The sequence below is a fragment of the Corapipo altera genome, unplaced genomic scaffold (assembly GCF_003945725.1).
Source record: "Corapipo altera isolate COAL_440 unplaced genomic scaffold, ASM394572v1 61411, whole genome shotgun sequence".
NCBI classification, from domain to species: Eukaryota; Metazoa; Chordata; class Aves; order Passeriformes; family Pipridae; genus Corapipo; species Corapipo altera.
Genome location: NW_020884875.1, coordinates 22,272,086 through 22,287,073, shown reverse-complemented (window position 1 = coordinate 22,287,073; position 14,988 = coordinate 22,272,086). Strand labels below are relative to the sequence as shown.

General features: G+C 37.7%; 1 protein-coding gene across 4 annotated transcripts in view; it reads left to right on the top strand.

Annotated features, from left to right (window-relative positions):
- The window catches only part of BNC2 (basonuclin 2), a 332,087-nt gene that overhangs the window by 299,420 nt on the left and 17,679 nt on the right, over positions 1–14,988 (top strand). For all 4 annotated transcript variants that reach the window (XM_027634395.1, XM_027634393.1, XM_027634394.1 and 1 more), the window contains exon 5: positions 8,975–10,941. In XM_027634395.1, coding sequence (XP_027490196.1) covers positions 8,975–10,941 — 1,967 coding nt within the window. The remainder of the gene's footprint in view (positions 1–8,974; positions 10,942–14,988) is intronic.

The following is a 14,988-nucleotide window of genomic DNA, read 5'->3' as shown; positions in this document are numbered from 1 at the left end:
ATCAGAAAGCCAAGCAGGTAATGCAATCCAATTTATGACTATAACTTATTGGCTCTTTTACTTCACTGTTCATGTCCTTGGGCAACTTCTCAGTTCCTTACAATGCCTCTAGTTAGGCAAATTTTTTACAAACTTAGTTGGAAATGTTACTTATAGGCCCAGGAAGACTCAGCCTCTGTTGGTTATATTTTCCAGTCACAGTTATGAATTTAGTCAGTTTAGATTTAAAGTGAGGAAAGAACCATCTGATAATTTGATTTGACTTGACTGTTAGATGTCTTGCCCTGCATTTGGTGTAGTTCATGTTAGATGGAGCAAGGATATCAGACATGATTTGTTCGTATTATCACACTGTGCATTGGGAAGTTCTTGGTCAAAGAGAATCTGGATGTCTCTTGTGGCTGTGTGTATTGCATATACCATACCTCATCAGTGCTCTTTGCGAACATTTCCTGTTTCTCATAAAAATTATGTGTCATTCTTTCATTGTTGGTGAAACTGAGGCTCAGAAAGAGCTTACTGCATTTATTGCAAGAAAACCAGAGAAAACATAACTTTACTTCTCAGTAAAACATTAAAAACACAAGTGATTTTTAGGGACTGATAGCATCAAGGCAAATTTTCTTACATACCATAACAGAATGGGCAACTATATATGCAGCAATTAGTGAAAGTGAGTCTTAAAATCAATCATTGCTATGGTTATATGCATGATAGGTATTTCCAACCCACTTACATGCCAAATTCTGTTCTACAGTTAATTTAGAGCTGGAATTATTTCAGTGACTTAGCAAGTTTGTATCTCTATTTGCGTACTATCCTGAAAATGGTCCATGGCAGCTCATGCAGTACAAATACTTTGCCTTCATACACCATGTCCTTGGTGGTTTGATTGCCTTTAATAGCCGTGTCTGCCAAAGGACAAACACTCCACAAGGTAATGGTAAAGCTTCTCAAGATACTTCAATGAATGTTCCATTCTGAAATGCTGTAGAGAAGCAAAGGTATCAAAATATTCTTCTCTACTTGGAGTCCAAGGTTGTGGATTTCAAAGGTAAGGTATGTGAATAAACAATTTGAATAAATTCTTGATATTGTACCATTTCAGTAATGTTGAGAACAAATGCCTCACCTTTAGAATGCATTAAAAATATTTTTGTGAGCTGATACCATAAAGCATCTGCTTACCTCACATTAAAGCCTCATTAGTAAAGTCTTTTGAAAGTCTCTACCAGAATGGATGATAAAGACAGTAAATGTTTGCCTTTGAAAATTTGTGCAGTTCTTGGGGTGAGAGGAGCAAAATACTTGGGAAGTGGCACTAGTATTTCAAAATAAATGAGATAAGGACAACTGTTAAAAGATTACTTTGAATCTTCTTAAAGCTTAAAAAGTCAATTTGTATCCATGCTAACAGGAGTTTCACTGCTATCAGTGGCATATTTTGCCTTTTAATAGTTGTCAGCAATGTAACAGTTGTAAATCAAAGCAAATGTTGTTGACACCATAGTGCTTTGTCCTGGCTTTGGCTAGGATGGAGTTGATCATCTTCTTAGTAGCTGGTGCAGTGCTCTGTTTTAGATTTAGTATGAGAATCTTGTTGATAACACACTGATTTTTAGTTGTTGCTAAGTAGCACTTACACTAAACCAAAGACTTTTTCAGTGTCTCATGCACTGCCAGAGAGCAGGTACACAAGAAGTCAGTGGAGGAAGCATTGCCAGGACAGGTGACCTGAACTGGCCAAAGGATTATTCCATACCCTAGGAATGTCATGCCCATTATGTAAACTGTAGGGAGTTGGCTGGGAGGGACTGATCACTTGCTCAGGGACAGGCTGGGTATCAGTCAACAAGTGGTGAGCAATTGTATTGTGTATTACTTTTTTGTCTTACATTTTATTCCTTTCTCCTTTTCATTACCAAAGATAGCAGTAGTAGTATATTTTATTTTGTTTCACTTATGAAAGTGTTCTTATCTCAACCCACAACATTTACCTTTTCTTTCCAATTCTTCTCCCTACTGGGGGCAGAGGGAGGAGTGAGTGAGCGGCTGTGTGGTGTTGTTGCCAGCGGGGGTTAAACCACAGCAGAGTGACACCACTGTGAAAACTAGTAAATTCAAGAGTGTCAGACTCTGGCTGTACTTAGATGCTTTTACTCCAAGTATGGACAGACATTTGATGTGAAAAAAACCTTGTCAGGCACCCAACTGTAAAGACAGTTGATGTCATTGCTTTGATTAAATAAAGCTTGAGCTGTTTTGATTACATACATTGTAACCCCACAGTGATCTGTCATAGTATTAAAAATAAAAATGCTTTATGCACTGTTATGCAGGGAAAAGAAAGCCATCATCTTGTGAATTATATATTCTTATCTGGTCCATAATCAAGAACATTCCATAACAAAGTGAATATTCTATCAGAAGTCAAACAATATGTTTGAAAAATCAGAAGAAGCATTTAAAACTGGTGCCCTTGCATCCTAATAGTTTCACTGGAATTGCAGAGGTGCATATGCATTCATGAAGAGTGGGAAAGAGTTCAAATTAATATTTCTTTTCTAAAAACAGGAAGACACTGTCTTCCCTACCCCTAATCCACATAGGTGCTTTATAGTTGGCATATAACAGAGTATTTTAAGGTTGATTAACCTATTGAATAGATATTCTGCAATTGATGTGCACTATGAGGAAGTACAGTCCCTAAAATTTGTTGGGGATCCAGTATTTTCATACCACTCCATGCAACTTAGTCCATAACCAGCACTCCAGCAGGTTGCTTGTGCAGGGAGGAATCTGTGCTCCTGGCATACATCTTTGGGATGAGAGATGAAACAGAACACCTGCATACTTCTGCTCAATAAAGACCCTGTAGGCCATTAAACAAGAGTGTGGGTGGTTAACGGTGGTGTCTTGGCTAGGTTTCTCCTGCGGTTATTGCATTCCACTGCCTTATGTTTCATCTGCAGTTTCAGCAGGAAATGATGTTCCTCACTTTCACTCCAAAACCGTTGAACAGAGCTCCTGTGCATTGTTACACAGCTGCTGTGCTCCACCATGGTGGTACGACCCCAATATGTATTCACATATTTCAGGACTAAGTTATGTCAAAATTACTTTTCAATGTGGTCAGTGGAATTACTCCAGATGTATAGTGCAATTACTCTGAATGTAAAGTGCAGCTGGATTTGCCCCACTATCTGCAGTTAGTAAAGTTTGCAAAGGTAGCTGTGGTCAAAATGCAAAAATTTTTGTCCCTGAATGCGTAAGGAGACTTAAAGTCTGAAGAGCAACCAGAGCAAGTACTATTATAAACCTGGCAACAAAGTAAGTACATTAGTATGTATGTGTGTAAGTAAAAAGTCTCCTTCATGCTAGTCTTCATTTGAATACACACTTCCAGTGTCATTCTCAGTGATACTTTGGGGAGAGACAGCTGCCTTCTCTTCTCCTGCTGTAGCATGCCAGTATTGTCATGTATACCTTGTGTCTTTGGGGCAAGGAAAGCAAGTTCAACTAATAAGAGAAAGGAGGTGTCAGAAAGGAAGAATATCTATCAGTTTTGCTTTTTCTAGCAGAGTGGAGGCTGCCAAAACATAAAGATTTCCATTATCGGCTGAGAACTCAGTAGTGTTGCACTGTTTGTTCCTACTGCAGCAGTATAACTCAAGGAAAGGACTGCTGACACTTAAGCATGCATTTGTTCATATGGTTTCCGTTGCTGAAGGGAGACTGGTGGGAGGTGGATGAGAAGTGACAGCTGAGGGAAAAAAATTTCAACCATGCCTCTTTGCAGACTGAGTATGTAAATCTCAATTGCATGTGTAGAATCACAGTGATCAAGGATGCATACCTTTTCTTCATGTTTACAGGAGCAACGGTGAGTTAGCTTCAGCATAGTAAAAACTCCCATCAGGAAAATGAGCATCTGATTAAATGTGTGAGTGTTTATTTCTGTGGAAAACTAGATAGAGGCCTTAGTTTGGTCCTACTGAGGTCAGTGGGATTTAGCCAAAATGAACTAGAGATGTTGTGCACTGCCCCATCTGTACTAATGTGAGTTGGTGTGCTGCTGCACACTTTGAGTAATTCTTACCCCAGGAGTAGCAGAACTACCCATAGTGTAACAGCTTGAAGTTTAATTGAGAACAAAGAGGTGCTTCTGGGAATTTCAGCCAAACAAAAACAACAAACCCTAAATCATGGAAATTGTGCAGGCTTTTCTTTATTAGAAACAAATGTTGATTTTTTTTTCTGTCTACACCCTAATTAAAGTCATCCTTTGCTATTATAGTGTGACCGAATTAATATATTTTAGTCTGCTAGTCTGCTTTTCAACTGTTACAGCTGCATTCAAACTGTTTCCTTGAGATCAACTAGAAAATATATAGCTCTTTAAGAATGGCTTATAGAAGAAAGATTTGTGATAAACTCTACGCTTACCTAATTATTTAATTAAAAATGTATCTATGAAAAATTTTGTAATGTGGATACTTAGCTGATATGCATCAAAAGCAGCAGTTTAGGGTGTATATATGTAAACTTGCTAAAATATGAAGCTTATCAATGAGTTTTTCTATAGAACTTTGAGTGGTTCTCAGAAGTTATCACAGTAGTGCCAGAAAATAATCCTTGAGTGTTCCCCAGAACATAAAGCTAGTTTAAGAAGCAATGTAAATTTTTTTAACCTTTCTATTAATCTCAGCTCTTGTATAGTCATCTCTCACTGTGTATTCAGCCAGGTGTATATCTGCTTTTTATCTATGTCAAGAAGTGAACCAGTAAAATAAAAGAGAAATGCTAAAAGTCTGTGTTGTGTATGTACATAAATGTGTCTGTGTGAGTTCAGGTATATAAAATTACCTGCAGGTAATTCAGGCACAGGAGTCAAAGGAGCTTCTCATACAAAATGAGAGTTCAAAATAACTGGTTTCATAATGAATGTTCAAGGCTTACAGTGTATGTTTATAGTGTGTGCTTATGTAGACTGCTTTTATTTTCTGAATAGGCAGTTTTTAAATTGGGATGTTTTAAAGCTGAATTGAAAGCCTTAAGTTTGTAAAGGCTAAAGGCCTTCAGAAAATGAAGACCCACCTTCAGAATCCTCCCCAGTTAAGCTTCTAAAAACTGAAGTGATCTTTGTCCATCTGCTGTTGTAACCTGTTTGTTTCATCCAAGATAAGCATCTTGACACCCATCACTTGTTCTGCTTGACCCAAAAGTTTAAGATAAGATGTATCCTGACATATTGTGACACGCACATCTCTTCATAACATAAAGTCAGCAAAAATAAGGAGGGAGATTCAGGGTGATTAACTATGACATTACATTACAGATCTAATGTATGTGTATATGTGGACCTGTATCTATAGAAATAATAGAGTGTGTGTTTAGAGTTAGAAAAAGATTTTCGCCATCTGCGATTGTGTGAGAGAGATCCACACAGTAAAAAAAAAAAAAAAAAAAAGGCAAGGCTACACGGACAAAGAAGGAACATCAGTGTATGCTGTACGGGTTGGGCTTACTTGTCTACTGCCTGGCTTAGAGCTGTAAGCATGCAGTACTATCTCTGCACTCACTAACTTCCTTGTACACATTGTCACAGGAGGCTTGGCTTAATCAGTTGTGAGCTGAAAAAAGTAATATAAATTGGAACCTTTTGTCATGAAGTATTTAATTGTTGATATGATTTAATGGCTTTGGGGAGAAAATTTAGCATGAGAGATTGTAAGAAACAAGAAATCGTTTACATGTAAGAAAGGACTTGAACCTCTAATCATATATTACCATATACAGAAAGATCCCTAGCTAGTTATAGCTAAATTCAAATGGGATAATGGTTAGATTTTTCGTTAATTTTAAGTTTTATCAAAAAATGACATTCCTATTCATTCTTTATCTAGTTTTGCATAATACATGCTTACAATGATTTATGGAAACCTTTCGCTGTGTAAATATTGAAGCATGTGCTACACAGTATCCATAAGCAGTGAAGTTTTTATGGAATATAGGCATCTGTGCAATTTCTCTTTACTTTTGTTGGGCAAAAAGAGCCAAACAACTTCTTGCTGAAAATTAACAAGATAAAGCTTGATATAACTAGTAGGGGTAGGCAAGCATTATTTAAGGGCAACTTTCTGATTCCCTGCTCTTTCTATGGCAGCAAGGGTAACCCCATGACAATAACACCCTTGACTGCCAGTTTCTCTGGTAAGTGGGGCTTAGCAGCTGCCAAAGGTCTGTTGTTCCTCATTGCAAATCCTTAAAAGAAATGAAACAAAGGGTGGTGACCTCTCATGAAGAGAAAGCTCATGAAGCTAAGCACCAGCTTCTCTCCGTTAAGATGTGGAATAACTCTCCGAAAGCATACAGGGAACCCCCAGATTTAGATGCCTGACTGCCTGTTCTGTGCATGCATTGCTGTGCTGCCAACAGATGAGGGACTGTGTGAAACCACCTTCCACTTAACATGTGGGTGTCTGTTACAGGATCTGTACCTACTATTCTCCTGAGCTATTGTCGTGCTAGATGCGTTTAATTTTTATTTACTTACATATCCATTTTTGTAAAGCATCCATCTGTTACATAAGCCTGTGAGTGATTTACAAATTAAAGCAAAACCAAAACAAATTACAGTAGTACATTGCAAAGCAGCCTGCAGCTGGCTGCAGACAGGAATCCTAATTCAATACATGTAAGCAGTGTAAATAAGACAATGTTATTTCCGTCCTCAAACAATGGGAGTTACAGTTAGAAGGAATTAATACTTACATTTTAGGATGAGAAATATGTACATATAGATTGGGTCAGACCTGACAGCAAAGTCCTGGACATCGAAGTCTGAACCAAGTCTGGCTTTGCAGTTCCAAGTAGGAATTACCCATATATACAGGTGCTGTGGCTGGCTGGAAGTTTTGGGAAAAGTAGGTATAAGAAGCTTTACATCACACTTTTAGGGAAAGTAGTAACAGTTAGTTCGATGGGAAAAAACAAATGTAATCTTATAGATTTAAAATAGGAACCTGCCCTTTATTTACTTCTTTGTGATGTTGATATTTTTTTTCTCCCACCCCTCGACCCATTTAAGTTTATTTTGTTTCACTAATTTTTGTTCTTGGGAGGGATTTTTTGGTGTTCTAGATGATTTCTATTTGGTAGTACTAACTGCCTGTAAAATACTGCTCCATGAACACAGATAGAACTGTAAGGGCATAGAAATTAGAGACGTCCACAATGCTTGTGCATGTTCAAAGGTGGGGACAAATAAGAACCGGCATCTGCATCATGATGTTTTGTTCATCACTGTGTAAATACAGACTGAACATTTTCTACACAGAGATGGTCTCTGGGGCTTTCCATCTGGGGTCAGCTGGGTAAGATTTTCCATAATTAATTTCTGTTGAGGGTTTCATTGTCTTCCAGGGTTTGATTTTAAATGTTCATGTGTGGAGCATTTCTGAAGATTTTGTAGTCGTATCCAAGGTACTGAAACACACATGGCATTAACCTTCGGCATTAACTTTGTATCCAGAGAGTTGAACTGCACTGAACATATCAGAACTGAAATAATAAAACCAGCCGTAATCAGTTAAACATATGCTTTACTATTTGGTGCAAAATTGTGTCTTCCGGTACCCTAGGAAATGTGAGGGAAGAGAAGAATCAATCCTCTGAAGACTGAAAAAGAATTAATAAATAAATAAATAAGTAAAACTGGGGGGGTGGGAGTGCTGGAGGGAAAGAAAGGTGTTCTCAATCTTCATAATCAAAAAAGAGCTAGTGGATTTTGCAATAGTGTATAGTCCAAAATGTTCAGATAAGGTTCTGAAGCTGAGATTCAAGATTTAAAAATATCAGAGACAGTAGGGTGGTGTATCTTGCAAGGCTGTTTAAGGCTTGAGGAAGCATTGAAATAGTGCTGGTTTGATGGTCTGCAACAGTTCTTGTTGGTTATAGTTACTGTACTAATGTTATATCCAGCATTTGTCCAAAAGGAAAGATACCAATAAAATGATGTATTCATTATATAAGTATTTTAATATATTTTATCAATACATGCTGGAATGGATTGCCTGACATTACGTTGCAGAATTTTTAAGTTCTACCTTCAGGCAAATCTCATGCTTAGTAGCAAAAATGAAAGTGTGAAATGCTTTTTAATGTATATTTAACAACAGATATTCTAGTGATTACTGATGTGTATTCTCTCTGGATTTTTCCCTTACTATCAGAAGGCAATGCTAGGAGACAACATTTTTACTCATTTATGCTATCTACATCCATCAGATCCTTACTTTTTACATATTTTTAACTGTTATTTTATGTCAAGACTACAAAAAAAGTCATCTCCAGAGTCTAAACCATACCAAGATTGCAAGAGTCCAGGGAAAAAGGGAGTAAGGTACAAGTATTATGTACTATTTTTAAGATATTCTGCCTTCCATCAAAGTTTCTCGTGAAATGGCCCATGAGTGACTTTAATCTTACATCTGCTTATATTTAAGAAGCAAATCTATCAAATGCATTTATTTAGCTCTTTCTCATAATATTACCATTTGATAGTGATTAAGGTACAGCTTTCAGTATTTTACAATGGTGCGTACAGCAACAGTTCATATGTTTTACACTGATGTATTGTGAACAGTAACATTCTACATAGATCACTGTTGTTAAATTGAAAGTATTGAAAGCATTTTAGATCACAGAGCCCTGTGGTCTACATTTTGTATACTCTGACATTATTAAACTCAATCTAGTTTTCTGGCTGTGACTGTAATTACAGTATTTGCATGGCTGGAAAGTTTGTATTTTTTTTATCAAATTTTATTAACACTGTATACATGTTGTTTTTTGAGCTTAGTGTTTTCATGTTCAGGCAGCAGAACACCTTCTATTGAATTGAATAATTATGCAGAATCAATAATTTTTTTCTTTGTGTTTGTCTTTGTTGTTTCTTTGATATGGCCTCTAGGATGCTGCAGGCAAGGTACTGGACCGCTGGGCCATCATGTCCAGGGAAGAAGAGATCATTACCCTTCAGCAGTTCCTGAGATTTGGAGAAACGAAATCTATTGTGGAGCTGATGGCAATTCAAGAAAAAGAAGGGCAGGCTGTGGCTGTGCCATCTTCAAAGACAGATTCAGATATAAGGACTTTTATTGAAAGCAATAATCGCACCAGGAGCCCAAGTCTCCTTGCTCACCTGGAGAATAGCAACCCTTCCAGCATTCATCATTTTGAAAACATCCCGAATAGCCTTGCATTCCTGCTTCCATTCCAGTACATAAATCCAGTCTCTGCTCCACTGCTGGGGCTGCCTCCAAATGGCCTCCTGCTGGAACAGCCAGCAATGAGGCTCCGTGAACCAAGTCTTACAACCCAAAATGAATATAACGAGAGCAGTGAATCTGAAGTTTCCCCTACACCTTTCAAGAATGAGCAAACATCCAGCAGGAATGCTTTGACCAGCATCACGAATGTTGAGCCCAAAAGTGAGCCAGCCTGTGTCTCTCCTGTTCAGACACCTACGCCAGTCAGTGATTTATCAAAAACAGAACATACTAAAAGCTCGTTCCGAATTCACAGAATGAGGAGAATGGGGTCAGCCTCAAGGAAAGGAAGAGTGTTTTGCAATGCGTGTGGCAAAACTTTCTATGACAAAGGTACACTTAAAATCCACTACAATGCTGTACACCTGAAAATCAAGCATCGGTGCACTATTGAAGGCTGCAACATGGTTTTCAGCTCTCTCAGAAGCCGCAATCGCCACAGTGCTAACCCCAATCCCCGACTCCACATGCCTATGCTAAGGAATAACCGTGACAAAGATCTGATACGTGCTACATCAGGTGCTGCCACTCCCGTCATAGCAAGTACAAAATCCAACCTAACTTTAACAAGTCCTGGGCGCCCACCGATGGGTTTTACCACTCCCCCTCTAGACCCTGTACTGCAGAACCCTCTTCCTAGTCAGCTGGTCTTCCCAGCTTTAAAGACTGTCCAACCTGTTCCTCCTTTTTACAGAAATTTACTTACTCCTGGAGAGATGGTGAGTCCTCCAACCTCACTGCCTACCAGTCCAATAATACCAGCAGTGAGTGGCATGGAGCAGCATCCCCCTCCTCCTTCAGAGTCATCAGTACCTTCAGTGTTGATGCCCACCCCAGAGCCCAATGCAGACCTTGCACCCAAGAAGAAGCCAAGGAAGTCAAGCATGCCAGTTAAAATTGAAAAGGAAGTTATCGATACTGCTGATGAGTTTGATGATGAAGATGAAGAGGTGAATGACAGCAGCACGATGGTGAATGACATTGGTCATGACAATCACTGCCATTCTCAGGAGGAAATGAGCCCAGGCCTGTCTGTGAAAGACTTTTCCAAAAATGACAGAAGCAGATGCATTTCCAGACCAGACATAAGAAGGGCAGACAGCATGACATCAGAAGACCAGGAGCATGAGAGAGACTACGAAAATGAGTCAGAGTCATCAGAGCCCAAATTGTGTGAGGAAACCATGGAAGGTGATGATCACCTCCATGAACCTGGTGAAAAATCAACGATGCACGCTAACAGACCAGATGAAAACCACAATGACTCTTCCAACCAGGATGTCATTAAGGTGAAGGAAGAGTATACAGACCCTACATATGATATGTTCTATATGAGCCAGTATGGCCTGTACAACGGAGGCAGTGCCAGTATGGCTGCTCTTCATGAAAGTTTCACTTCTACGTTCAACTACAGCAGTCCCCAGAAGTTCTCCCCAGAAGCTGAAATGTGCTCTAGCCCAGACCCCAAGATCTGCTATGTTTGCAAGAAAAGTTTCAAGAGTTCCTACAGTGTGAAGCTTCACTACCGAAATGTTCATTTAAAAGAGATGCATGTCTGCACAGTGGCTGGCTGTAATGCTGCATTCCCGTCACGGAGAAGCAGAGACAGGTCAGTAAATATTAATTGATTTTCTACATTATTAAATGTTTTGAATTATGTAAAAATAGGTGGTTTAGGATATATGAAGAAACAGAGAGATGCAGAGTAATGACAAGTGACAGTCGTGTTCCCATGACATTGAGACAGATTTATCACTTTAAAGATATTCGTTGTTGCTTGGCATTCAGAGTGGTATATATTGTGCCATCCTCTTAAGCGACTGGCTAGATAATAAATGTCATTAGAATTTCTGTGTGCCTGTGTACATGTGTATTGCACATCTGTTTATAAGGTACAGCCTTCATTACATTTATTTTCTTCTCCCTGCAACATTTAAAACAAGAAAACCTTCTATTAAATACATAGTTCATTGTATACAAAACAAATATCTCCATGCATGCATATCAAACAGTAAACTAGGAAGGAGGGGAAGGAGTGGATGGATGGTTGGATAAGTGAATGGAGAGACAGAAAGGAAAGACTGGAATAAAAGAATGATTTCCATCTCCATAGGGTCATATAAAAGTAAACAAGAAGCATTAGAAGGCTATTCTTTATTATCTTCAATTCTTAAAACTGGACACTGTGTTGTAGTGAGAACAAATAAATATTAAGAAAATCATTGTCTTTTTCTTTAGTAGAACTTACATCTCTATCCACTATGGTCATTTAATCTACTTTATCTTCTTTTCTGCATGTGAGCACCTCCCTTTCCCACCAATGGGAATTATGCACGTTCAGAGAGGACAGGCTAGACCCCTACATATTTTTAATATCAACCAGGATATATTCTGCTGACACTTCAAATGACATCATGCCCTAGCTATGCTGCATCAATACTGAAATGGTTGGGCTTAAACAGAAGCAGCTGGTCCATAAACTCTTTGTTTTGGGGTGTTCTGATTTTTTTGTTTGGTTGGTTGGTTTTGGTTTTTGTTTGGTTTTGTTTGTTTGTTTGTTTTGTTTTATTTTGTGGATTTTTTGTTTTGTTTTGTTTTAAATAGGTTGTTCTTATTGATTGTTGAGAAAAATGAAATATAAATAGAATTTGTCAGGGTGATAGGATAACAGTTATTTCATACTTGTGGATAAAAGCTCTCGCATCTGATGATGATCATATTGTCACATAACAAAATCTTTCTGGTTCATGGAGTGATGGTGAGATTGGCTCACCTTTCTTCCTTTACTTGTGTTTCATATTTTTTCACTAGGCTGTAAAATTTCAGCAGACACAGGAAGGAAATTAAACCTCACTAAACGTTTCACACGCAGCTTCTCACTTTTTTACTTTTTTCTTTGAAACTGATGTGGTTTGAAAGTGAATATATTGTATCTTATAAAATGAAAGCAAGTTAGCATTAAGGATATTGAGGAGCCAAAATTTACTGTTTTGATGGAGAGTCTAGTCCCCAAATATCTCATGTCTTCTTTCATCATTTATGAAATCCACTAAACAGAAGAATAGGAAAAAACATAAGAATACAAGTTCAGAACATCTAAGAAGGATGATCTAGGAAGTTTGCATTTGAATAGGATGAAACTACTGGACACAAAGCAGGTAAATCTAAATTAAGGCTAATTTTCTTGGGGTGTGCTGATAACATTTATGAGACTTGAATTTGACAAGGGAAACATGTAAATCAGTGGCATGCTGAGTTTAGATGTGTGTAACCCTTTTCAGTTCCTGAAATTGCACAGCCTTTGTTAGTCAAGAATTTAGCTTAGTCGGTCTGTTTCCTCAAATGAATTATGAAGTCAGTCATGTACTACACAAAACAGCTTTGTGTCGAGCATGTGAAGTAAGAAGTAATTAGCTTTAGGATTTGCAACTTTATGTAGTGTATTATATTTCAGCAGTAATATATTGATAGATCATGGTAATAATAAAATTTTAGCATAGTAAAGACTAAGATGTTCTAAGAAAGAGTGAGTGTGATGACATACATAAAATATGTCTGAGATAAGAACCTGGAAATAGGGCACATTTTGAAAATATTTTGTCAACTATGTAGCATACTCCTGTTAAACTTACTGAAAGCAAGTCATGAAATAAAAATCTGATCCAGTACCTTAAAATGTAGGTTGCATATTTAAAGATTTTTTTTTTACTTGCAAACTGTTTTATTACCCTAAAAATTTTTCTATTCAATTTGTTTGGGTTTTTTTTGATCTTCCTTTTGAATTTTTTTTTTTTTTTAAGGAGAGTACATAAGATTTCTAGCTCTTCAGATTATGGAGAGCACCTCAAAGATAAATGGATAACTAAATTAATAGCATTGAAAAGTGAGAACTTCTTCCATCTGCTTAAATCAATTTCACTTAAAAACTCGAGAGCATTTTGCTTTTAATTGGTGTATAAGAAGTAAGACAGCTACTTACAGCATACAGTAATAATTTCTGGCTAATATTTGAAATGGACTTGTGTTCCATTTTGGACACATTACAAAAAGTCTCTGCGATTTGTTTGTGTGTAAGTCATTCACATAATCTTTGAGTAGTTAGAGTAGCTTAGAATTTTGTGCTTTATGAAAGAAAAAGAAAATTTTTTTCAATACTCTGAGAGCAGAGTTCTAGCTATCCCATAGCTTGCAGTCTTATGAAGTTATTATCTTTATTTTTAGTCACTTTATTAATTGTATTACTAGTATTGTGTTAATGATATTATTAATCCTATTATAACTAGTTAAAGGTCTTTAACTAGTTAGAGGTCTAAAAGTCACAATGCTAGCTATGTTCTATAAGACAATACAAGCTTAAGATAGATACAAGAGATAGATAACATTGGCTGATCTTTTTTGTTTTTCTTAAAGGCGTCTGATTTGGCTCAAGTCCTTTTCCAATGTAACTCTAGTTAATCAAAGATTTGACTGTATTCTCCCTGCCCTGTACATACACAAAACTCCTAATTGTTGACAGTGAGTGGCACTACTGTAAAATGGTCTTTGCAGGGGTAGGGTTGTGATACAGACTGCTGATTACCAGAGGCAGCAGATCATGTCAGGAGAAAATGCAGTGCTGTTTTGACTGAAGGAGGGGTTTTATTTGTGTCAGAGCTGCAACCCTCCCTTTGTAGAAAGCATTCTATAGCAATTTATGCTAAGGTTGACCAAATCTAGCTTTACCATTCCTACATCATTTGTACCAAGGTCAACACCTGCATAAAAATCATTCTGCAAGAAATGTTGGAATGTCTTCTGAGATCTTCAGCTAACCACTGCTAGTCCTTGTAACTTTGGGGTCAAGATAACCAGAAGATTCTGGAGTTCCACCTCTCATGTGTTTTTTTCAAGTCAAGGCAGAGGAAAGCAGAGTCCTGGTCCTTGCTGTCAATGCCTCAATAATTCTGTCACCCATTCTAAAAATTAGATAGTACTGCTTTCAAGTAGTCAAGCTCTGCTGAGTCTACATTTTTTTAAAAGGCCTTTTTTCGTCATTCTTCTGAGCCACAAATAACATCACTAATTAAAATAACTTTATGCATACCTAGATCTTGGGTCTTTTTCTCAGATTGAGAAGTCTTTTTGTCTTTCTTTTCCTGGAAGCACTAAACTTCAGTAAACCACTTTTTCTTCCATTCTTCAACAGCCACTCAGTGAATTAGCTGTTCATCCATTTCTGTTTCTGTATTTACTTCAGATCTCCTTTCTTCTAAAGGCATATTGTTCAGGTTAGGTCTTATTGCAAGAATGCAGTGGGAAGTAAATAAGAAAAGAGACCTTGTTAAAAATTTAGGCTGAAACAATGTCATAAACCTCCTTTGGAACAGAGAGACATCTTTTCCAAGTAACTTAATAGATGGAAAAGAGTAAGATGGGAAGAAGTCCCTGCACGAACTGTGCACTTGAATGGAAAGATTTGTCCTTGTGGTGTGAGTTCTCTCTGGACTTGGAAGAGATGTGTTCTGTGATTGAGGAGAATTGGCCTGTAGCTGCAGTGGTTAGATTCCCCAAGGATCTGCTTCCCAGCCTCATCTGTGAGTCCTGCTCCAGCAGATACTGAGTTGGTCTTACAAAAAGGTAGATGTGGTTGGTCCTTGAAGTCAGCACTAAGGTACAG